Below are 25,700 nucleotides of genomic sequence, written 5' to 3'. Positions count from 1 at the left end.
TAGTAGGAGTAAACTGAAGTGCAAGGTTATGTGGAGGTTCAATACCAGTGGTGTATAGTACTTAAGTAAAAATGATTTAAAGTACTACTTAAGTAGTTTTCTTTTGTATATGTAATTAACATTTATATTTTTGACAACTTTAACTTTTCCTCCACTACATTCCTAAAGCAAATAATGTACTTTCTACTCCATACATTTCCCCTGACACCCAAAAGTACTCATTACATTTCCAATTCATTCACTTATCAAGAGAACATCCCTGATCATCCCTACTGCCTCTGATCAGGTTGTCTCACTTAATACAAATGCTTAGTTTGTAAATTATGTCTGAGTGCTGCTGTAAATTAAAACAACAAGAAAATCGTGCCATTTGGTTTGCTTAATAAAAGGAATTTGACATAATTTATACTTTTACTTTTACTTTTAATACTTAAGTATATTTAAAACCAAATACTTTTATACTTTTACTCAAGCAGTATTTTACTGAGTGACTTTTACTTGATTCATTTTCTATTAAGGTAGTTTTACTTTTACTCAAATCAAATCAAATTTTATTAGTCACATGCGCCGAATACAACAGGTATAAACAGGTATAGACCTTACAGTGAAATGCTTACTTACGAGCCCCTAACAAACAATGCAGTTTCAAAAAAAGATGGATAAGAATAATAGACAGAAGTAACACGTAATTAAAGAGCAAAAGTAAAATAACAATAGCGAAACTATATACAGTGGGGTACCGATGCAGAGTCAATGTGCGGGGGCCCCGGTTAGTTGAGGTAGTATGACAACAGAGAGTAGCAGTGGTGTAAAGAGGGGAGGCAATGCAAATAGTCTGGGTAGCCATTTGACTAGATGTTCAGGAGCCTTGGCTTGGGGGCTTGGGGGTAGAAGCTGTTTAGAAGCCTCTTGGACCTAGACTTGGCGCTCCGGTACCGTTTGCCGTGCGGTAGCAGAGAGAACAGTCTATGACTAGGGTGGCTAGAGTCTCTGACAATTTTTAGGGATTTCCTCTGACACCGGTGTAGCTGTAGAACCTTTTGAGGATCTGAGGACCCATGCCAAATCTTTTCAGTCTCCTGAGGGGGAATAGGTTTTGTCATGCCCTCTTCACGACTGTCTTGGTGTGCTTGGACCATATTAGTTTGTTGGTGATGTGGACACCAGGAAACTTGAAGCTTTCAACCTGCTACATTGCAGTTGTTACCTACGCTTACCACCTGGGGGCTGCCCGTCAGGAAGTCCAGGATCTAGTTGCAGAGGGAGGTGTTTAGTCCCAGGGTCCTTAGCTTATTGATGAGCTTAGAGGGCACTATGGTGTTGAACGCTGATCTCTAGTCAATGAATAGCATTCTCACATAGGTGTTTCTTTTGTCCAGGTGGGAAAGGGCAGTGTGGAGTGCAATAGAGATTGCATCATCTGTGGATCTGTTGGGAGGTATGAAAATTGGAGTGGGTCTTGGGTTTCTGGAAAGATGGTGTTGATGTGAGCCATGACCAGCCTTTCAAAGCACTTCATTGCTACAGATGTGAGTGCTACGGGTCGGTAGTCATTTAGGCAGGTTACCTTCGTTTTCTTGGGCACAGGGACTATGGTGGTCTGCTTAAAACATGTTGGTATTACAGACTCGGACAGGGAGAGGTTGAAAATGTCAGTGAAGACACTTGCCAGTTGGTCAGTGCATGCTCGCAGTACACGTCCTGGTAATCCGTCTGGCCCTGCGGCCTTGTGAATGTTGACCTGTTTAAAGGTCTTACTACGGAGAGCGTTCACACACAGTCTTCTGGAACAGCTGGTGCTCTCATGCATGATTCAGTGTTATTTCCCTCGAAGTGAGCATAGAATAAGTTTAGCTCGTCTGGTAGGCTCTTGTCACTGGGCAGCTCTCGGCTGTGCTTCCCTTTGTAGTCTGTAATCGTTTGCAAGCCCTGCCACGTCTGAAAAGTGTCAGAGCCGGTGTAGTACGATTCTTAGTCCTGTATTGATGCTTTGCCTATTTTATGGTTCATCAGAGGGCATAGTGGGATTTCTTATAAGCTCCCGCTCCTTGAAAGCGACAGCTCTAGCCTTTAGCTCAGTGCGGATGCTTCTTGTAATCCATGGCTTCTGGTTGGGGTATGTACGTACGGTCACTGTGGGGACGACGTCATCGATGCACTTATTGATGAAGCCAATGACTGATGTGGTGTACTCCTCAATGCCATCGGAGGAATCCCAGAACATATTCCAGTCTGTGCTAGCAAAACAGTCCTGTAGCTTAGCATCTGCTTCCTCTGACCACTTTGTTATTGATCTAGTCACTGGTGCTTCCTGCTTTAATTTTTGTTTGTAAACAGGAATCAGGAGGATAGAATTATGGTCAGATATGCCAAATGGAGGGCGAGGGAGAGCTTTGTAGGCATCTTTGTGTGTGGAGTATAGGTGGTCCAGAGTTCTTTTTCCTCTGGTTGCACATTCAGCCTGCTGATAGAAATTTGTTAAAATGGATTTAAGTTTCCCTGCATTAAAGTCCCCTGCTACTAGGAGCGCCGCCTCTGGGTGAGCGTTTTCTTGTTTGCTTATGGCAGAATACAGCTCATTCAATGCTGTCTTAGTGCCAGCCTCTGACTGTGGTGGTATGTAAACAGCTACAAAGAATACAGATGAAATCTCTCTCGGTAGGTAGTGTGGTCTACAGCTCATCATAAGATATTCTACCTCAGGTGAGCAATAGCTCGAGACTTCCTTAGATCTCGTGCACCAGCTGTTGTTTACAAAAATACACAGACCGCCACCCCTTGTCTTACCAGACGCCACTGTTCTCAAGTATGACAATTGGGTACTTTTTCCACCACTGTATAGATCAAATTGTTATTGATAGTGTAGCCCTAGTCTCCTCGTATCCTGCAGGCAATATACCGACGCTAGTCTAATGCTGCATTGATAACCAAGTGGGAAGGTGGTAATTACCAGTTGTGAAGTCATAAATACCATTTGGATGCATTCATGTGCTAATGGCCCACAAGCTGCATCAACCATAAACTAAAAGTACAGCTATCATGCTTGTAAACCAATTATATTGTTCAAAAGCCATATTAATAGCTTGCTTTTTATAAATTATGTTTTTTGATTACACTTAACAGCTGAAAATGCATTTGGGAGAAGTCGGAGCTCAGGTTTTCCCAGGGTTTCCCACTAGAAATTACGAGTTGGAGGGGCATTCAAGTGGATTTGTCCCAGTCATATGTGGTTAATACCACCATCCCACTTGGTTATGAATGCAGCATAACAGCAGGATAAGGCTAAGGTTTGAAATAAATATGATATAGGCAATATGAATTCATTATTTCACTGTAAATGAATGTAGAAAATCAATAAAGAAATCACAATTCTATTTTGATTGAAATAACAGAAGTTGGATGTCAGAATTGGGATGCCATTTATTGAATGATGTAGAAAATAGCCAGGAGCAATGATTGAAACAGGACCTTACACATGTAAAACTAACATGCTAGTGAAGGGGGTTAGGCAACCACAAGTCCACAAGAGGCACAATGCCTGCAGGTTTTCATCATTTTCTGTTAATCAGGACTGTAAGGAAGCAGGTGGGTAGATTCTCTGACCAATGACATCAATTGCTCAATTAAGACTAATTTCCAATTGAGCCAGCAGCATATGAGGCGTTTGCCGTGAATGCGGTCTCTGCGAATGCGGGAACATTGTCTTTAAAAGTTGCATAGCCGACAAAAGCACGATCGGATTGAATCCCGGCCTAAGAATCATAAAGAATAGAACAGCCCTTACCAACCCATCTATGCCATTGCAATTCTGAAAATATCCACACTTAGCCACAACAGGTGTGAATATAGTTGTGTTTAGTCGGGCTGTAGATAGCTAAGTACTGTAGCTACACATCTTTTCAGAAGAGCTCATGCTTCCACCTCCGTTCTGTTGTCCCTCTTTTAATTTTTCTTTTGTATTTGTTTTCCTCTTCACATGTAACTTATATTATTCACGGTCTACAAGCTTTAAGCTTTGGCCTAAATCTTTAGTGAACCCTATTTGACAATTAGTTTATTCCACATTTATATAATCACATTTGTTTTTCTATTAAAATATCTATAAAAATTTACCATAATATTTTACCAGATAAGCACATGACAGACTAGTTTTATTCTCTACTATTATAAATCCGTCCCTCTATTGTTGCCAGATTATAGTATCAAGACTTTTACTTGGCAGAGATGCTGTGTTCTAACCACTACTTTGAGTGAATTAAATTTTAACCATGAAATTGGCCCATCCTCCTAAGGGATATTTTGTTACAATTACCCAGATTTCTTTTCAATGTCCAAAAACATTTCTGAGTTTTTGTGTGTACAGTGTGTATGGAATGAGGGTGAAGGGGTTCCCTGACCTTTAGCTGTCCCAGCATAGAACATCTGGAAGCCAGATGTGATTTTCTCTTTCTGAGAAACAGCTGGGAATCAGTGCCTTCGTTTAGGGAAATACCTTCAACCCCACAACTCTCTGGGTAGTCTGGCTTTAATTACATTGAAAGAGGATGCTCAATGTTGGTCTTTTTGCAAAATAATATTTGTATTCCTTTTGTGCAGGGGTTTTTGACAACTGCTCCCACTCCTTAAGTGAGAAAGGATGGTCCGTAGGTATTCGCACAGTAAAGCCCGGTGGTAGAAAAGATGCCAGATTCTTTTTTACACTCCGTACAGACCGAGCTCCCAAAGCTACGACTGTCTATGGGCATCAGCGCTACCACCCTAACTCCTGGACTCACCTGATGGCCAGCTACAATGGCCACAAGATGAAACTCTACATAGATGGTGCCAAGGTTGGGGAGAGCAGTTTGCAGTCTGGTAACCTCTACAGCCCATTCATGGAGACCTGTCGAACACTTCTTCTAGGTGGGGACCAGTCAGACCTTGGGCACAACTTCCGAGGGCACATCGGAGGCATTGTGTTATGGGTGCTCCCTCGCACTCACGAGGACCTCCTTAAAGGGCCTTCTAGGATTGATAAGAGGGAACCAAACCTCGCTCTCTGGGCGGACTTCTCCGAGGTAGAGCAACAGTGGAGTCCTCATAAGGAGGGCTACCACCCATCCATAGTCATCATCCCTATCCCTGAGCAGGAGAATGTGTCCCCCTTTCTGCCCCCTCCCTGTGGATTAACAACCTGTGACAACACAGACATCATCCTCGGCTACAATAACCACTGGCAGCTGCGCACAGAGAAAAGGATCCGCTACCGCATTGTCAACATCTGTAACGATGACGGAAGTCGTCCCACTGTCTCTCAGGCCCAGATCCAGATGCAGCACCAGGCACTTGTCGAAGCCTTCCGGTCCTACAACATCAGCTTGGAGCTGAGCACGCATACTGTCCAGAACACATCTGTACGCCAGCGCTTCATCCTCAGCAACTGCCGGATCAGTAAGATTGGTAACAGGCACTGTGACGCGGAGTGTGACCACCCACTGACGGGCCACGATGGTGGGGACTGTCTGCGTCTGGGGCCCTGCTACAACTGGAAGAGGAGGGACGGGGTCTGCAACACAGAGTGCAACAGCATCCACTACGACTACGATGATGGAGACTGTTGTGATCCTGAGGTCACGGATGTCCTGAAGACATGCTTCGATCCAGAGTCCCCAGATAGGTGAGACATTTTTTTTCAATTAGTTTTTGTCAGGGATCCTTAGTCCTGCTCCAAGAGAGCCACAGCAGTACTGCAGGTGTTTGTCCCAACAGAAACACAGATTCCTCTAATCAAGGTGTTGAAGATCAGTTGAATGGTTGAAAATGTATATACAGTTGCTGCTTTGGGAAATTGTCCCAATCGTCTGGAATGTATGAATTAGTCACAAACAATACCTTTATGCATATTGTGGTCCAGAGGATCTTCTATCTAATTTCCAATTCAATTAATGGGTTTATAATGGTGTTCTTTACTAGTTCTGACAAAGAAAAAAGTGCTGGGTCTGTCATCCTTAGCCTCCCTTAGCTACTGCAACCAGAAAAGTGGTGCTGCCTGACCCTGGATTTATTGTACTTTGTGGATGTTGTGAGTTTAACGATAATGACAGTAATGATATTGAGGCTCTACGTAGGCTTTGGGAGCTTAATGCCTAATTAGCGATGTCTTGATTTACTAAAGAGGCCTTAAGTGTCTGTCTTCAGGGTACTTTGTTTTGTTAGGGAATGTGTATTAGACAACATGTGAGGCACACACATTGAAACTCTGGAACATTTTCCGAAAGCATGTGAAACTGTGAATGGAGAGAGAAGCCAAAGTATACACTTATTATTGCTAAACAACGAAACCAGAAGTCTCTTCCGCTCTGTTCTATTCTTTTTGACAGGCAGGCTTATTTGGGTTTCAAACAAAATGCATGATGTCTTGCCATAATGTCGTTCTTTGTTAATTGTGCACAGCATGTAGGTAGAAATTCTTAACCTGCGATTGTTTTCTGATCCATTTCACAGATGTGATACAAATCAATAGACCATCTAATATACAGTATACTGTGCATGTTTGAGCTTACGATGCATTGCATAGGATTATAGACTGCTAAAAATGTGTTACAATTTCCTGAAGAATACAATTTCCTGTAGATTATATAGTCTATCGTCATGTTTTTTTGTAATATAAACTTAAAAGTTATTTTCAGGATCAAATGTACTGGTGATACTTTCCCAAACGTATAGCTGGTGATTATGGTAATGTAAATGCTATTGATAAGATAATTAAACATTTTAATTTGAAGCAATATTGCAATGAGTTTGGGGTACCTGTCCAACAGAACCAGTGACTTTCTCTTCACAAGTCGGCATACTGTATTAGTAGTTTCCTTTTTGGTAGTTGTGTGTCTTTTTGGTAGGGAGTTTTCAGACAGAGTTCATAAACTGTTCAAAATTAATTCCCGCAGAGATTAATTGGGCACTAACAATACATTTGGAGTACAATCAGTCAATGTGTTGTTTTGCACAGAGAGGGAGGGCTGGTATTTGTACTTTAAAGAGCAACAACATCAGCTAAAAAGCCAGGCCCCGAGACGGATATAAAAGTAAGTGTCGGGAAGGCATGAGTGTAGAACTGACTTCTGATTTATAGCTTGCAATGATGTAATCTCTCTCAATTACTTGCCAAAGTTTTTCCTACCTCTTACCATTCACTTAAACTGTATGAATTGCGAATCCACCATAGATGCAAATGCTTAATAAAACGCGGCTTTCTGGAATATCTGCAGTGTAGCCTAGGTCTTTAAAAGGTCCTGAACTGAGCTGGTTGGAAGAGTGCAATCCCTGGACTGCAATCCAGAGTTTTAGGAGAATTAGTGCAGGGATGACATTTTGATGGCATTTGTAGAGAGTACAATTTTATGTTTGGGTCTGGGATTTTGGTATTTTTCTGTCTGAGTTATTGTCCAGGTATCTGCAGCTGGGCAATAGAACTCAATCCCTAGCCAATTGCTGTCACTACACCCATTTGTTGTTCAAGCAGACAGAGAGACAGCCATGAGGAATGGCCAGGTACATGAAGATTTTGGCCACACATGACAGAGAAAGGAAAAATGAGGAGGACATTTTAGCCATTAATGCTAGGATATTCCCCTGCCGCTGAGGGGATCCAGAACTGGTGGTTTGAATCCGTTTGCAAGGCAAACTAGGTGGTTCTCAAAAATCACTTTTTCTCCAACAATGAAAGGACATTTGGAAAAAGTTACATGGCCTTTGAGTACAGTTCTATAGTCCCGGTTTTTAAACATAATTCTATCAAATTTGTGCAGTATAATACTTTTTTAGAAAGTAGGCCTACTGTATTACGTAATGTAATACCCCCTTTCCAGGTGTATTTTTTGAAGTGCCAGTGTTGCAAGAAGTTTGTCTCTGAATATTAGAGTTCTCAACTGACTGAATTGTGTCCATAGCTATATTGAATGGATTCTACCAACCAAAATATTGCTTCATAATGTAGAATTCAAAATGAACAACCAATACTATATTATTAAAAACGATCAATCCATTGTTTATATTTAATATGTTATATGTATTATGAAACTCATTTGACCTAGTGCTGAATTGGAGCACTCAAGCAGATTGACACAGCATTTGCTTGTTCAATGAAACCTGGATGTAAGGCAAACTACACTTGGTCAGTTCTTGGGTGGAACACATCCAAGAAACAGTAGGTGGTTCAACTAATGGGCTAGACCCTTTGGCAGGTTTCAAAAGAGCATTAACACTCATACCTTTTCAAACGAATGGGCCAGTGATAGGTGAAAAGGCTTTCCAGCTATAAAAGCAAAAGAGAAAAATGACATGTGACATAATCTAGCGTTAAAAAAACAAGTTCACTTCACACATCAAAGCAGTTCTATGGCAATTTATCACAGTTGGGAGTGGGGGGAAGTGCAAGGTAGTGGTTTAATGTAGCTACCCGAACCAATTCAAACAATGTTGTTTTGGAAGTAGTAGAATTGGATGTAAAAGGAGAGAAGTGGAAATTAACTCCCAGATGAGCTACTTTCTCATCAGGAGCTCCTCTGACTAGACTACTTGACTTGAATGTTACCAAACAAATGATTGTACTGTCTACTTTCTCATCAGGAGCTCCTCTGACTAGACTACTTGACTTGAATGTTACCAAACAAATGATTGTACTGTCTACTTTCTCATCAGGAGCTCCTCTGACTAGACTACTTGACTTGAATGTTACCAAACAAATGATTGTACTGTCTACTTTCTCATCAGGAGCTCCTCTGACTAGACTACTTGACTTGAATGTTACCAAACAAATGATTGTACTGTCTACTTTCTCATCAGGAGCTCCTCTGACTAGACTACTTGACTTGAATGTTACCAAACAAATGATTGTACTGTTTACTTTCTCATCAGGAGCTCCTCTGACTAGACTACTTGACTTGAATGTTACCAAACAAATGATTGTACTGTCTACTTTCTCATCAGGAGCTCCTCTGACTAGACTACTTGACTTGAATGTTACCAAACAAATGATTGTACTGTCTACTTTCTCATCAGGAGCTCCTCTGACTAGACTACTTGACTTGAATGTTACCAAACAAATGATTGTACTGTCTACTTTCTCATCAGGAGCTCCTCTGACTAGACTACTTGACTTGAATGTTACCAAACAAATGATTGTACTGTCTACTTTCTCATCAGGAGCTCCTCTGACTAGACTACTTGACTTGAATGTTACCAAACAAATGATTGTACTGTCTACTTTCTCATCAGGAGCTCCTCTGACTAGACTACTTGACTTGAATGTTACCAAACAAATGATTGTACTGTCTACTTTCTCATCAGGAGCTCCTCTGACTAGACTACTTGACTTGAATGTTACCAAACAAATGATTGTACTGTCTACTTTCTCATCAGGAGCTCCTCTGACTAGACTACTTGACTTGAATGTTACCACACAAATGATTGTACTGTCTACTTTCTCATCAGGAGCTCCTCTGACTAGACTACTTGACTTGAATGTTACCAAACAAATGATTGTACTGTCTACTTTCTCATCAGGAGCTCCTCTGACTAGACTACTTGACTTGAATGTTACCAAACAAATGATTGTACTGTCTACTTTCTCATCAGGAGCTCCTCTGACTAGACTACTTGACTTGAATGTTACCAAACAAATGATTGTACTGTCTACTTTCTCATCAGGAGCTCCTCTGACTAGACTACTTGACTTGAATGTTACCAAACAAATGATTGTACTGTCTACTTTCTCCGTTGAGTACCACAACATACTGTAGGACTTTTTCATTACGATGTCATGGGATCCGATCTACAGTCATGTCCATAACTATTGGCACCCTTGATAAAGATGAGCAAAAAAACACTATAAAATAAATACAAATACTGAGCTATTTTGTATGCTCAAAGACATTTAATATATTTAGTTAAAAAATGTATCAAACAAATCTAAAAAAACATTGGCAGCCCTGTACTTCAGCACACTCCACATGTGAGGATAACGACACTGAGTCTTTTTCAAAAACAAATTATGATATTTGAGAACACATTGGGAGGGATCTTAGACTATTCCTTCATACAGAATCTTTCCAGATCCTTGATATCCTTTCTCTGCGATTAAGGACTGCCAAGTTTCAGCCTCCTGTCAGAGGCAACCAGGTTTTTGGCTAAAATGTCCTGTTACTGTCCTGGTTAAGTTCATGATTCCGTTGACTTTAACAAGGGCCATAGGACCAGGCCATAGGATCTTTGATAATAAGGGACTATTTTGCTTCCAGTGGTCCTGGGGCCCTTGTTAAGGTCAACGGCATCATAAACATTTTAGCCAAAAACCGTGTTGCTTCTGCCAGGAGGCTGAAACTTGGCCGCAAATGGGTCTTTCAGCAATACGATAACCCGAAGCACATCAAAATCTACAATGAAATTGTTAATTGGCCACAAAATCAACATTTTGCAATGGCTATCTCAGTCTCCAGACTTGAACCACATTGAAAACCTGGGGTTAATACGGGTGCCAATATTTTTACCCTTATCTTTTTAGATTTTTTAAAATGACTTGTTAAACAAAATATCTTTCTCCAAGCAATTGTGTTAGTATAACATAATCATTTCCCCCCAAAATGTAGCATACAATATAGCTTAATATTTGTTTTATTTATTTCATTTTTTGCTAACCTTTATCATGGGTGCCAATAATTATGGACCTGACTGTGTGTGTGTATCTGGGAGTTCATTGATTCTACACCTGTGTTGTCTGATATTTTCACAGGGTATTTGAAACTATATACCATTGCTATTTACTGTAGGATTGTGTGAACAAACTGTCCAATTGGCCTAGACTAAAAGCAGGGAATGCAAGAACAAATGTATACTAATGACATATACTTCTTTTCTTTTCTGCAGAGCCTATATGAGTGTGAAGGAACTGAAAGAGTTGTTACACCTGAGCAGCACAGACACCCTAAATGTTTTCTTTGCCAACAACTCAGCCCGTGAAGAGTTAGCAGGGGCTGCAACCTGGCCATGGGCAAAGGAGGCCCTCAACCATCAGGGTAAGCTACTGCTATACCCCTTCCTTCTGTCTTTACCTAAATCAAACACAAAAGACATTGAGCTACAAAATGATATGCATGCTATAACATGCCAAACTGGATTACATTGACTTCTATTAGATTAGAAAGTACACAAAAAAGTTACACAAAGTAAAATGCAGAAGAAGAGAAGGTAGGCATTGTCTTCAGATTCTCTCCCTCCATCCTTCACTCTCCTCATCTCTTGCCCTCCACTCTTTGATCTCAGTATTAGCTGTAACAAGATGAATTAGCCTTAATCCTGGGTAGAAAACACTAACAGCACGCATAGATTTCCTGGCAGATTGCCTCCTAATCATTAGGACTTTCCACTGTAAAGACAACCCCAACAACAACCAAACAAAAACAAGAAAAGCCAGGGTAATGCCCTGTTGCCATTCATACATCTCTTTCAGCCCATATGGCTGTTTTCATTGTTACTGTTTTCAATCGCTCGTTAAAGCTAAGAGTTTTCTCCTCACATCTAGTTATTTAATAAATCACAACTTTACCTGAAGTGGGACTGGTTTGGACTGGTATTATTTTGTCTGTGTATTGCTAATGGAATTGTTCTACCCCAATAAGAAACACTGCGCTACAGTCAAGTTGCTTCTTGTAAATTACCCTTAAATATCTTATATCCTCTTCTGTGTACTCTCTTCCATCTACTGAAGAGCTGTAAATCACTCAGTAAGAGTGCTTGGCCGGGGAGTGAAACCCCTTTAAAGTATTATTCTCCGTTCAATCAGGTTTGTTGTTTTGCTCCCTCTGGGTTGCGTCTTACCTCCTGGCACATTCATTATGGGCCCTGGGGATAGCGTTCGGTGCATTCCAGCACAGATGTCCTTTTCTTCTTCCTCAGGGTTGAACTGCATCAACAAGCCAGTCAGTGTTTTGGGCTGGGCTTTCTCTGATACAGTATGTCCCTGATGGACCACCGTCTTGCAGGTTTCCATCCCCTCTTTGAACCCCACAGCTCCCTGAAGTGAGGATATTTCACTCTATACTATAGCACTATACTTGTTTCTTACATGCTGAGTTTAAAACTGCTGAAGGTTTGCCTCGTCTTTAAGTGGTTATAAATGTCACATCGTTTAGGGTTTTTATGACATTAGTTGGTTCTAAAACCAAATGTTAACATGCTATTACTCAAGAGTGCTTGTCAGACAAAATGTGTTCGACTGTTTGTCTGAGATGGCAAGCTTGACTAATCAATAAACACAACAAAAAAACATTGAAAGAAGTTGACATAGAGATTGTGTCTGATTCATCTTTGCCACCCCAAAAACATGTCCCACTGTGATCATGGAGTAGATCTGGGATGGAAGTTATTTAACAGGCTCTAGGAGTATTTGAGAAGCAACAAAGGCAGACTATTTCAGCAATCTCACCACTTGTTGAGTTCTGTTCAATAACTATATCATCCTATCCACAGGTGGAATGGTGATGAATCCATCATACTTTGGCACCATCGGACACAATAACACAATGATCCATGAGATGGGCCATATCTTTGGACTGTACCATGTCTTCAAGGGGGTCAGTGAGCGGGAGTCCTGTGATGACCCCTGTCAGGAGACCACTCCCTCCATGGAGACAGGAGACCTATGTGCAGACACAGCCCCTACACCCAAGTCTAAGGCCTGCCACGACCCTGGTCATGTCAATGACACCTGTGGGATAACGCTCTACCAGGACACACCGTACAACAACTACATGAGTTACACAGGTAGGTCTACTGTAACCTCTCTGCAATGCAGTCAGCATCAGCTAGGTTGTATCCCAAATGGCACTCTATTCCCTTCATAGAACACTACTTCTGACCAGATCACTATGGGCCCTGGTCAAAAGTAGTGCACTGTATAGGGAATAGGGTGCCATTTGGGGCGCATTCCTAAAATTAGGCAGTGGTGCCATACTCCTACTGCAAGACCACAAATGTCTACAGCAGGGGTAGGCAACTAGCCACAGGATGATTTTGGGGGGGGAATAATTTGTACACTGCAAGTTGACCACAGCTAAACCCAAAAAATAGATTTGAAAATAACAATAATTTCATACCTTGATTACATTGAGAGACGATCACGTCAATGTTTTTATTTGTGGAAATACTTGGGAACAGATTTCCTAACAAACAGATTTCTTGCTGAATTCCTGGTGATTTTACAGTATTTTTTAAAACCAAAACCTAAATCCCCCCTGGTCTACTGTATATGTGAGCTTAAATCCAAGTGTATTTCGTTTGGACTATGGATTGCATAGTATGGCTAATTCATCCACGTCAAATGAGTGATAAAAATTAACTTGCTTCTTAAAGGAAAAATCCACCCAAAACAAATTCCTTTAATTTATAGTGTTAAATAATACTAATATGTGAGAACAATATTTCGTTGTGGAAATCTATTGCAGCTCAAATCTACAAAATCCACAATGCAATAATCTCTCTATGGGCTGGCTGGCTGGCTAGCTACCTAGGTGGCTAGCTACAGTAGCAAACGTAGCTACACACAATAATACCAAAGACAATATCAGCATGTAAAGTAGCTACTTAGCTGTAAAACCGCCTAAACATACTGCACTATCAATTTAGGAGTCTACAATCTCACTACAATCTCAAACTCAACCTGCAGATCGATGTGGTTCACAGAGTGGAGTCTGACGTTCACAACGGCAGATATACTTTTGAGGAGATGGGAAATGTTGCCCATGTTACGTCAATGGGCCGTGCGGTGCATTCTGGGTGATTCTGAGACAAAGAGTGCTCTCCTTCAAGGAGTGAATGGGTCTATTGGGCGCTAGCTCAAAAACCCAACATTAGCACGAATTTCCTCAACAAGAATTACAAAATTACAAATATTTAACTTGCTATCTGTAATATCGTATAGCTTTGGAATCGTGACATTATGTACTTTCGAATAAATTATTAAAGCCTGTTTCTCGACATATACACTGACTTTGAGAATGGATTGTGTGACAATTAGATTAGCAACCGTGTGACGCAGTACGACAACGTGAACGCGATTTTTCGACAGTGCTGGGTGGGGCGTTATACGTTTATTCATTCTCCTTTCTATAATATCTCTGGCAACGACCCATGGGGCTAGAATTTTCTAGGTCTACCCTTAGACTTGGCTGTGACATAGTGTCCCCATGAGTGATAGAACACTGAGCCAATCACGGTGCAAAAAAAAGCACTGAGCTAGGCTTAATGAAAGCACTGAGCTAGGCTTAAACACCTGCATTTTAGAGCTGCCTTACTCAAGAAAACAAAAAAGAGAACATGTTAGTATGCTGATTTATTAACTCAATGATAGATATACAGTGGGGAGAACAAGTATTTGATACACTGCCGATTTTGCAGGTTTTCCTACTTACAAAGCATGTAGAGGTCTGTAATTTTTTATCATAGGTACACTTCAACTGTGAGAGACGGAATCTAAAACAAAAATCCAGAAAATCATATTGTATGATGGGTCGCCACTGAAATGGACAAACAGTAACATTGCTGCTTTTTTTTCAAGAGAAGGTCTTTTAAGGGAGTACACAAGCACACTCATTTTTAAGGGAGTACGTAAGCACAAGAATTCTGACGCCGTTTGATGATTTCCGCTGGGAACATTAACTCTACTTTCACTTCTTCTCCTCAGATGATAACTGCACCAACCATTTCACACCAAATCAAGTGGCTCGGATGCATTGTTATATGGATCTAGTCTACGAGAACTGGCTGAACAACAGAAGGCCCTCCCCCATCCCTCTCAAGCCCATGGTGATTCGACAGAGCTCAGACTCGGTCTCCATTCATTGGCTGCCACCTGTAAGGGGGCCACTTCATCAAAGGTAGAATAAGTGTGTAGCTAAAATGTTTCCTCATATCAGCAGTAATGAAATAATATGTATCCCAAATGACACCCTATTCCCTATATAGTGCACTACTTTTGACCATGGGCCCATAGAGAGCCTGTAGTGCACTATAAAGGGAATAGGGTGACATTTGGGATACAGACACAGATATTCATGAATGATAATGATATTTTCAAAGATTTTCTGATACTTACATCTGAGCACCTCTCTTAACAGTTCCCCTACAGTGGATAGTGTAAACTGCAGGGACTGTGAGGCAGACGGTGTGTTCCATCAGTATGCCTATGAGGCCACATCGCCCCGGGTCTGTGACTCCTCCGGATACTGGACACCTGAAGAGGCTATTGGTCAGTATTTCTCTTTTGCCACACATGGGCCTGTGTGGCTTAGTTAGTATAGCATGCCAGTTGCAACGTCAGGGTTGTGGGTTCAATTCCCACTGGGACCACCTATAATAAAATGCATGCATGCACAACTGTAAATAGGTTTGGATAAAAGCGTCTGCTAAATGGCATAAAATATTTATATTATGACAATTACATTAGCCACTAGTAGCCAGTCTAGTCTAGGATAGTAGTCTCAAGGCCGAGTTACATTGCACACTCAGTGACATGTCTCTGACACTGCAAAAACATAGTAAAGTGAGCACATACTCATCATCTGATAAATCATTTATTTTAATCTCATTGATTTTAGTGTGTTATTATGTCCATTCTGAACACACACAAAACATTCAGTTACTTACAGTTTAAGTTCTACCTTTCTGCAAGGAGGATCCCTTATTCTCCTGTGGGTAAGGTGCGTGCAGGGATAAAGACTGTATGGAAGAAAAATAAGAAAGTCATAAAATAATTGTTGCCAGGCTAAAGAGCTTCTCTTGTTTTGGCCATAAGAAAAACAGGGTGCTTGGCATTGTCAATGTTTGGTAATGTTGGGTGCCGTCCAACATTGAACTGTCATAAAAACTGTGTATCCTGTAGTGCTTTGAATCTTTATACTTCATGTAACAGATGTTCCTTATTATTCCAATCAAGATTATTTGAGTGTGGAGAAGCGCAGTCTTTTGAAATGACGTGTATAAAACGTTTTAGAAATTCCACCCAAATATGTGGAAATCCTCAGATGGAATTTGTGCTTTGAAAAAAAAAGAGGAGGTGGTGATTATTCTCCCATGCTGTACTTTAATGACGATAAAGACAATTACAGCATTGTCCAGGAGAGGAGAGTGGAATCCACAGTTCTGGGGAGAGACACAGTCTGTTGGCTTTTGTTGTGTACTGTAGTGTAATTTATGGGGGGAAGAGAGTCATCTTACCTGCTTGTCCATGTGTAAGCCAGGTGTTCACTCGTGGGTCTTGAGAACTTAATTTAGAACAGGAAATCAAGAGTTTTACAGATTTAAAAATAAAGGAGGCTTTTGTATATTTCAAATGGGTTCAGGGACCAATCACAATGAGAATACAAAACAAAACATGTGATTGGTAAATGAGTTGCAAAGAAGAAAATAAATGCAACTCATTGACAAATGAAATTATGTTTTGTATTCCCATGTGATTGGTCCCTGAACCCATTGGAGGCCATTTTGAAAAAAAATATTTCTCAGTCTAAAACTGTTTACGGAATATGTTGGTTTTATGTTTAACAATAAAGAAGCACTTTTTTAAATTTCAACGTTCCTCTAAGAGTTGCTGAATTTCCTCTTCAATGAATTTGCCCCTAAATGATACATATGAAAAATATGAATATGTATGCACACATTACTGTAAGTCACTCTGGATAAAAGCGTCTGCTACATGACTAAAATGGAAATGGAAATTGGTTGGAGAGCGAGGTGGCTGTGTTCCTTTCCCTTAACCTGTCTAGCCCCGGGGTTCCGCTAGCGGAACTCCTCCCACATTCCACTGAAAAGGCAGAGCGCGAAATTCAAAAAATATTTTTGAGAAATATTTAACTTTCACACATTAACAAGTCCAATATAGCAAATGAAAGATAAACATCTTGTGAATCCAGTCAACATGTCTGATTTTTAAAATGTTTTACAGCGAAAACACCACGTATATTTATGTTAGCTCACCACCAAATACAAAAAAGCACAGACATTTCTTTCACAGCACAGGTAGCTTGCACAAAACCAACCAAACTAACCAAGAACCAACCAAACTAACCAAGAAACAACTTCATCAGATGACAGTCTTATAACATGTTACACAATAAATCTATGTTTTGTTCGAAAAATGTGCATATTTGAGCTATAAATCAGTTTTACATTGCAGCTACCATCACAGCTACCGTCACAAATAGCACCGAAGCAGCCAGAGTAATTACAGACACCAACGTGAAATACCTAAATACTCATCATAAAACATTTCTGAAAAATACATGGTGTACAGCAAATGAAAGACAAGCATCTTGTGAATCCAGCCAATATTTCCGATTTCTTAAGTGTTTTACAGCGAAAACACAATATAGCATTATTTTAGCTTACCACAATAGCCAGAAACACAAGCCATTTACCAGCAGCAAAAGTTAGCGATCGTAACAAACCAGCAAAAGATATATAATTTTTGACTAACCTTGATAAGCTTCATCAGATGACAGTCCTATAACATCAGGTTATACATACACTTATGTTTTGTTCGAAAATGTGCATATTTAGAGCTGAAATCAGTGGTTATACATTGTGCTAACGTAGCATCTTTTTCCCAGAACGTCCGGATATTTTTCTGACACTCACCTATTCTGACCAAATAACTATTCATAAACATTACTAAAAAATACATGTTGTATAGGAAATGATAGATACACTAGTTCTTAATGCAATCGCCGTGTTAGAATTCTAAAAATAACTTCATTACGACATGCAGCTTACGTTATGGCGAGAGAGTGCCCAAAATCTGGGCGCAAGCTATTAGTAAACATGTTCCGACAGATATATGAAATAACATCATAAATGGGTCCTAATTTTGTTGAGCTTCCATCAGAATGTTGTACAAGGGGTCCTTTGTCGGGAACAATCGTTGTTTGGTTTTAGAATGGCATTTTTCCCTCTCGAATGAGCAAGCAAAACTAGCCAAGTGGCGCTAAGCTCTCCTTCGTCACCAAACGCAAAGAACGCAACACGTCTAAACTCCCGAAAAAATTTCAATAATCTAATAAAACTATATTGAAAAAACATACTTTACGATGATATTTTCACATTTATCAAATAAAATCAAACCCGGAGATATAAGACGTCTATAACGATTGCTTTTCAGAAGCCAATACTGGTGACCTTTATGCGCTTCCTGAACAAACGAATTCTGGGGTCATGTCATTCCAAGCTGTCTCTTTTGCCGATAGAAAGAGATTGAGACCCCATTTCACCTCTCACAGCCTATTGACATCTAGTGGAAGGCGTATGAAGTGCATGTATAGTCATAAATCTCAAGCAAAATGATAGGGAGGGCCTGGAACAGAGCCTCGATTTGAGATTTTTCACTTTCTGACAGGAAGTTTGCTGCAAAATGAGTTCTGTTTTACTCACAGATATAATTCAAACGGTTTTAGAAACTTGAGAGTGTTTTCTATCCAATAGTAATAATAATATGCATATTGTACGAGCAAGAATAGAGTACGAGGCCGTTTAAATTGGGCACGATTTTCCCCCAAAGTGTAAATAGCGCCCTCTATCCTCAACTTAAAGGGGAAATCTGCAGTTGCTACATCCATTTTTGGACATAAATAAATGTATTATATTTACCCATTGATTATTGAAGAATATAACTTATAAATGCCTCATAAGCCTAGTTCAACTGTTGTACCCCATCAGAACCCAAAATATAATACTCCAATGTTTGTAAACAACGTAAATGTAAACAAACACTTTATAACCTCAAAACATGGTTACAACGATAATTTTGATAACATGAATGGTCAGTCCTTGCATCCATAGCTCTGACTCTGAATTTGAGAGTGGTTACATTTCTCAAGGCTCATACCTCAGCTTTTTACAAAAACAGAGGCGGGTGTCCGTTTTGCTTTTGTTTTAACTGCAGATTCTAGGTTTAACAGGAAAACAAGTTAAGGTTGATTAGGGCGGGATTAAATGCAATCACATTATAGCGCAGCACACTATACATCTGACAATTTTTTTTGCAGTTTTTTTAAAGGCATTTTCAAAGATGTTTGCAAAGATCCTATTCATGGTAAACGCTGCACATGTTGGTTCAAGCGTAAATTGCCATTAAAATAGTGCACTTCGCTACAAGGTACCTTGCATTAGATCGCAGCCTATATGAAAACAAGTCACCCCAGTTCCACCCCAGTACCATTGTTACCCTTTTACAAATTAATTAAACTGTTAGGCCTCTAAATTGTTAGGCCTCGAAATTGATTTAGTTAAGTTTTAAACATTGACTGAATTAATAAAAAATGCATACAACATACTGTATACCTCATTCTTTTCACAGAAACAGATCTTCCCTTTGATGTGTTCCTCCACTGAAACCCAAGCATGCATTTCCAAACCTGGGGAGTCTATTTAATCTTGAGAAAGGGAAAAGTAGTGGCATTGTTAAGTTGCTGAAAGCAGGAAGGATGATACACTAAGATCTTGAAGCACTAGGCTTTCCTGTGGGAGCCGTTTGCCACATCTGATACAACGATTAATCTGGGCCTGTGTTGAGGCCTTTCTCTGTTTATCTGACCAATTTAGTTTTATGGTTTGACTTGGCGTGCTGATGTTTACCCTGAAAAAATCCACACGTGAAGGAGCCACATTGGGTGCAAATAGCAGAAGCTGTGGAAGCTGTGGATGTTCAGGCATTAGCTGGCTGGGGCTACCGCTGCAGGCTCTGTCCCTCTCACCATCCAGCAGTTTAGTTCAGTGCTCTGCTGAGACATACTACCTGCTACTTTTCCCATTTGTACCACAGAGGAAATGAACATGCTTTATACATTGTTAAGGCATGGATTTCTTTCTTGTGCGAAATTGCACCTGGGTATGTTGTGTTTTAGAGGGTGGCTTGGAGAAGACCAGTCCAGTCCACAGTCAGGTTGTGTGATTTTCCCAAGCTCTCTTCAGTAGCCCTCTTCTTTAATAACAGTACAGTAATGTTTTTTTAGTGAAATCGAAATCATAAAACAAACTGAGAGATAGTACACTACTTAAAGTGTCAATCAGCAGTAGAAACAATTAAGTGTACTACCTGTTTTGGTAAAAAGCTGATGGATGGGGCTGGAAAAACTGTAACTACTCTCAAATGCTTAGAGCTGTGGATGCAAGGACCGATCATCCATGATATCAGCATTATAGTTTGAACCGTGTTTTGTTAGGCTATATAGTATTTTTTTCATTTACTTTGTTTATAAACATTGGAGTAAAAAAGGTTATATTTTGGGTTCTGATGTGGTACGACAGTTGAACTATGCTCATGAGGCATTTCTAAGTTATATTCTTCAAAAAATCAATGGGTACATATAATTGATTTATATGTACAAAAATGGATGTAGCAACTGCTGATGTCCCATTTAAAGACAAAGAAGAATGTAAAGTGCCTACCTTTTAAACCAATTAATAACCTTGCTGCATTTTACCTCTGTGGTTGGGCAGGTAAGTTGTATGTCATCAGTTAACGGTAACAGTCCAGTGTTTACAGATTTCTATAAAATATGGCCTATAATTAATTACAATATGAGTGAAATAGTTTTCCTTCCAAACAATGGTAATTAAGTATGTTAAAAAGCAGCTTTTCTGTGTTGGAATAGTATCTGCATACCCCAACAACAGAATGGTGTGGGCATATACCGGTCATTAAAAATATTCATGCGAGTAGACCGCTGATTGGCCAGTTCATCCTCCTCAGGAGGATGACTTCATCCTCTATGAGGAAATAGCAAGCATTTTTGAAACGGTCTGTTTGAGATAGAAGTTTGGGGTGGTTTTTAAAAAATGTTTTTTCTCCAATTTATGCTTTGGCCACAAATATGAGTATAGGACTAGTCAAAAACATTATCTGGGTATGAGTTAACAGAATATGAACTTTTAAAAGTGAGATTTTCACTGGACAGTTGTTTTTTGTTCTTAATTGGGATAGGGTGCAGCATTGGGAAGTTTGGATGAAAAGCGTGCCCAGAGTAAACTGCCTGTTTCTCAGGCCCAGAAGCTAGAATATTGCATATAATTAGTAGATTTGGATAGAAAACACTCTGAATTTTCCAAAACTGTTAAAATAATGTCTGTGAGTATAACAGATCTTATGGCAGGCAAAAACCTGAGAAAAATCCAACCAGGAAGTGGGAAATCTGAGGTGTGTAGTTTTTTTAAGTGATCGCCTATCCAATATCCTGTGTCTATGGGGTCAGATTGCACTTCCTAAGACGTCCACTAGATGTCAGCAGTCTTTAGAAAGTTGTTTCAGGCTTCTATTGTAAAGGGGAACGAATAAGACCACTAACAGTAAGTGGCTCAGCTGAAAGCCTTTAGTTGTTTATCGCGAGCGGCTGTGAGCGCGAGCTTTCCTTTCTAATGACCTTTTCTAGCGGAATTGTCCGGTTTGAATATTATTGAAGATTTATGATAAAAACATCCTAAAGATTGATTATATACATCGTTTGACATGTTTCTACGAACTGTAGCGGAACTTTTTTGACTTTTCGTCTGGACTTTGTGCTCGCGCTTTGTGCATTTGGATTACTGGACTAAACGTGTGAACAAAAAGGAGGTATTTGGACATAAAGATGAACTTTATCGAACAAAACAAACATTTATTGTCTAACATGGAGACCTGGGAGTGCCATCAGATGAAGATCATCAAAGGTAAGTGATTAATTTTAATGCTATTTCTGACTTTTGTGACACCTCTCCTTGGTTGGAAAATGGCCTTATGGTTTTCTGTGGCTAGGCGTTGACCTAACATAATCGCATGGTGTTCTTTCGCCGTAAAGCCTTTTTGAAATTGGACACAGCGGCTGGATTAACAAGAAGTATATCTTTAATCCTATGTATAACACTTGTATCTTTCATCAATGTTTATGATGAGTATTTCTGTAATTTGATGTGGCTCTCTGCATTTTTGTTTGAGACAATGCATTTCTGAACATAACGCGGCAATTTCAAATTAGGTTTTTGGACATAAAGATGAACTTTATCGAACCAAACACACATGTATTGTCTAACATGGAGTCCTGGGAGTGCCATCCGGTGAAGATCATCAAAGGTTAGTGATTAATTTTAACGCTATTTCTGACTTTTGTGACACCTCTCCTTCTTTGGAAAATGGCTGTATGGTTTTCTGTGGCTAGGCGCTGACCTAACATAATCGCATGGTGTGCTTTCGCTGTAAAGCCTTTTTGAAATTCGGAGACTGTGGCTGGATTAACAAGAAGTTTATCTTTAAAATGGTGTATAATACTTGTATGTTTGAGAAATTTTAATTATGAGATTTCTGTTGTTTGAATTTGGTGCCCTGCAATTTCACTGGCTGTTGGCTAGGTGGGACGCTAGCATCCCGAACGATCCCAGAGAGGTTTAACTGACTTGCCTAGTTAAATAAAGGTTACATTTAAAATGCATCTTCACAACACATTTTGTGTGTATTACACAATTTTCTTCTTTCATAACACATTCATGAAGATTACATGAATTCCAATTTGTTGTGGCTAACGTTAGCTAGGTGGCTAATATTAGCTAGCCTAGCTAGGTGGCTAACATTAGCTACTGTAAGCTAGGGGTTAAGGTTAGGTAACATGCTAGCTAGCATTCTAGCTAATTTGTTAAAAAGTAGTAAGTTGTTACAAAGTTGCTAATTAGAAGTCCATGACGTGATCCGAACACACAACATTTGGGTTGCTAGACGGTCGCGTTATACGCCCAGCTGTCCTCCCTGACCAACCTCCCTCCTATTGTTTCTGTCTTCAATCTTTGATTGAAATGCATTGTATACAAAAATGTGTACTGCTTTTTCATGTGCCTCTCACAAATGTCCAATAAGCAATTTGTGTCTATTTCACAATAATCTGTGATACTGGGTTGATCTGCTAGATCAGTTGTAACTGTGCCCTTTTTTTAGTTGCATCCCAAAAGGCACCATATTCCATAAATGGCCCTGGTCAAAAGTAGTGTGCCATTGGGGACGCATGTCTATATATATATATATATATTTATTTATTTATTTATTTATATTATATTGTAAAACAAGATGTGTGTGTGTGTTTACAGGCCCTCCAGATGTATACCAGCCATGTGAGCCCAGCCTACAGGCCTGGAGTCCAGAGCTCAGCCTGTATGATGCCAATGTGACGTCTCCCTGCCCTGAAACCGAGGGCTGCGTCCTGATGCTGCGCTTCCTCCACCCTGTGGTCCCTGACAGCCTCACTGTGTGGGTCACATACGTCTCAGCCGGTGGGTCCCGGGTTCATTCTAGTGGTCTCCAACAGCATATATATATCAAAACTTTGAACACACCTACTCATTCAAGGGTTTTTATTTATTTTTACTATTTTCTACATTGTAGAATAATATTGAAGATATCAGACCTATGAAATAACACATATGGAATCATGTAGTAACCCAAAAATGGTTAAACAAATCAAAATATATTTTAGATTTTAGATTGTTGAAAGTAGCCACCCTTTGCCTTGATGACAGCTTTGCACAATCTTGGAATTCTCTCAACCAACTTAATGAGGAATGTTTTTCCAACAGTCTTGAAGGAGTTCCCACATATGCTGAGCACTTGTTGGCTGCTTTTCCTTCACTCTGCGGTTCAACTCATCCCAAACCATCTCAATTCAGTTGATGTTGGGTAATTGTGGAGGCCAGGTCATCTGATGCAGCACCATCACTCTCTTTCTTGGTCAAATAGCCCTTTGTTTGGGGTCATTGTCCTGTTGAAAAACAAATAATAGTCCCACTAAGCGGATGGTATTTTGCTGCAGAATGCTGTGGTATCCATGCTGGTTAAGTGTGACTTGGATTCTAAATAAATCACTGACAATCTCACCAGCAAAGCACCCCCATACCATCACACCTCCTCCATGCTTCACGGTGGGATTCACGGTGGCCATTCCTGAACCTGGGACAAAAACAAGCTACATACACTACCGTTCAAAAGTTTAGGTCACTTAGAAATGTCCTTGTTTTTGAAAGATAAGCACATTTTTTGTCCATTAAAATAACGTCAAATTGATCAGAAATACAGTGTAGACATTGTTAATGTTAATGTAAATGACTATTGTAGCTGGAAACGGCAGATTTTTTTATGGAATATCTACATAGGCGTACAGAGGCCCATTATCAGCAACCATCACTCCTGTGTTCCAATGTCACGTTGTGTTAGCTAATCCAAGTTTATCATTTTAAAAGCCTAATTTATCATTAGAAAACTCTTTTGCAATTATGTTAGCACAGCTGAAAACTATTGTCCTGATTAAAGAAGCAATAAAACTAGCCTTCTTTAGACTAGTTGAGTATCTGGAGCATCAGCGTTTGTGGGTTTGATTACAGGCTCAAAATGGACAGAAACTAAGAACCTTCTGAAACTCTTCAGTCTATTCTTGTTCTGAGAAATGAAGGCTATTCCATGTGAGAAATTGTGTACTACTCCCTTCACAGAACAGCGCAAACTGGCTCTAACCAGAATAGAAAGAAGAGTGGGAGGCCCCGATGCACAACTGAGCAAGAGGACAAGTACATTAGAGTGTTTAGTTTGAGAAACAGACGACTCACAAGTCCTCAACTGGTAGCTTCATTAAATTGTACCCGCAAAACACCAGTCTCAATGTCAACAGTGAAGAGGCGACTCCGTGATGGTGGCCTTCTAGGCAGCAAATAATAATTTGTTTTTAACTTGCCTAGTTAAATAAAGGTTACACACACACACACACCACACTGACCAACAAGTTATTTTGTTGGCATTTACGTATATCCCCATTACCAGTAAAACATAATCAAAACCTATTTCTTTCACTTACCTGCTTTGCTGTTTCGTTGTTCATTCGTTCAGTTGTTTCATTCTCAACCTGGATTTTTATGGAACGCCGTTTGGGTCTTTGCATGTCAAAACAGATACACGTCAAATAACACTATTTGGTTAGCCTTCAAAATAAAAGTATGTCCTTGACAGTGATGCGAATGAATACAAATAGTAGAATTATGCCATCATTGACTAGATCATGTGAAACAACTGAATTGAGCCACATCTATTGTCAACCTACTCTGTGTATTGAACACTATTCCAGAGGAAAAACAATACTGCGTGGATGTTTTGGAGTCTGATAACTCCGAGGAGGATGTTGGGAAAAATATATTGGGTATTGAGTAGACTGATACCCCATTTAATTGATCCCCAATCCTTAGGTAAAGCTGCACAGTGCAATATGAATGTCAATACACACAATACATACAATAGGCTGATTGGGGGGGGGGGGGGGGGGGGTGACACAGTCACAGTCCCACGATAAGAGCTACAACGCTAATATTTGCGTTAATTCTTCACAGTTGTGTAATGTGGGTGTCATCCTTACTGTGGCTAGCTTCACAACACATAACCCGGTCCGGTCAAGCCTCACTAGCCAGATGAAGCTAGCTGGCTGCTTATAATGTTAGCTTTGGGCAACAGGGTTAAGTAGCTGGCTAGATATTTATTTTCATGAACTGAAGTTCAATTTCAATAGGCGAACAACAACTGGCTACCTAGCTAATACTTATTCACACGGATTCCTTAATCATTGCTAAGAATAATGAAAATGACTGCAATTTCTACTGGTCATTGTTTTCAGGCTGGATGT

General features: G+C 40.0%; 1 protein-coding gene across 1 annotated transcript in view; it reads left to right on the top strand.

Moving 5' to 3' along the window:
• Positions 1–25,700, top strand: part of LOC120056312 (pappalysin-2-like) — a 54,959-nt gene that overhangs the window by 1,304 nt on the left and 27,955 nt on the right. The window contains exons 3-8 of the mRNA XM_039004551.1: positions 4,597–5,656; positions 10,903–11,051; positions 12,505–12,798; positions 14,717–14,909; positions 15,150–15,280; positions 23,131–23,313. Coding sequence (XP_038860479.1) covers positions 4,597–5,656; positions 10,903–11,051; positions 12,505–12,798; positions 14,717–14,909; positions 15,150–15,280; positions 23,131–23,313 — 2,010 coding nt within the window. The remainder of the gene's footprint in view (positions 1–4,596; positions 5,657–10,902; positions 11,052–12,504; positions 12,799–14,716; positions 14,910–15,149; positions 15,281–23,130; positions 23,314–25,700) is intronic.

The sequence above is a fragment of the Salvelinus namaycush genome, chromosome 11 (genome assembly GCF_016432855.1).
Source record: "Salvelinus namaycush isolate Seneca chromosome 11, SaNama_1.0, whole genome shotgun sequence".
Classification (NCBI taxonomy): domain Eukaryota; kingdom Metazoa; phylum Chordata; class Actinopteri; order Salmoniformes; family Salmonidae; genus Salvelinus; species Salvelinus namaycush.
The sequence above is the reverse complement of the archived record's forward strand: the minus strand, read 5'-3'. Positions and strand labels throughout refer to the sequence as shown.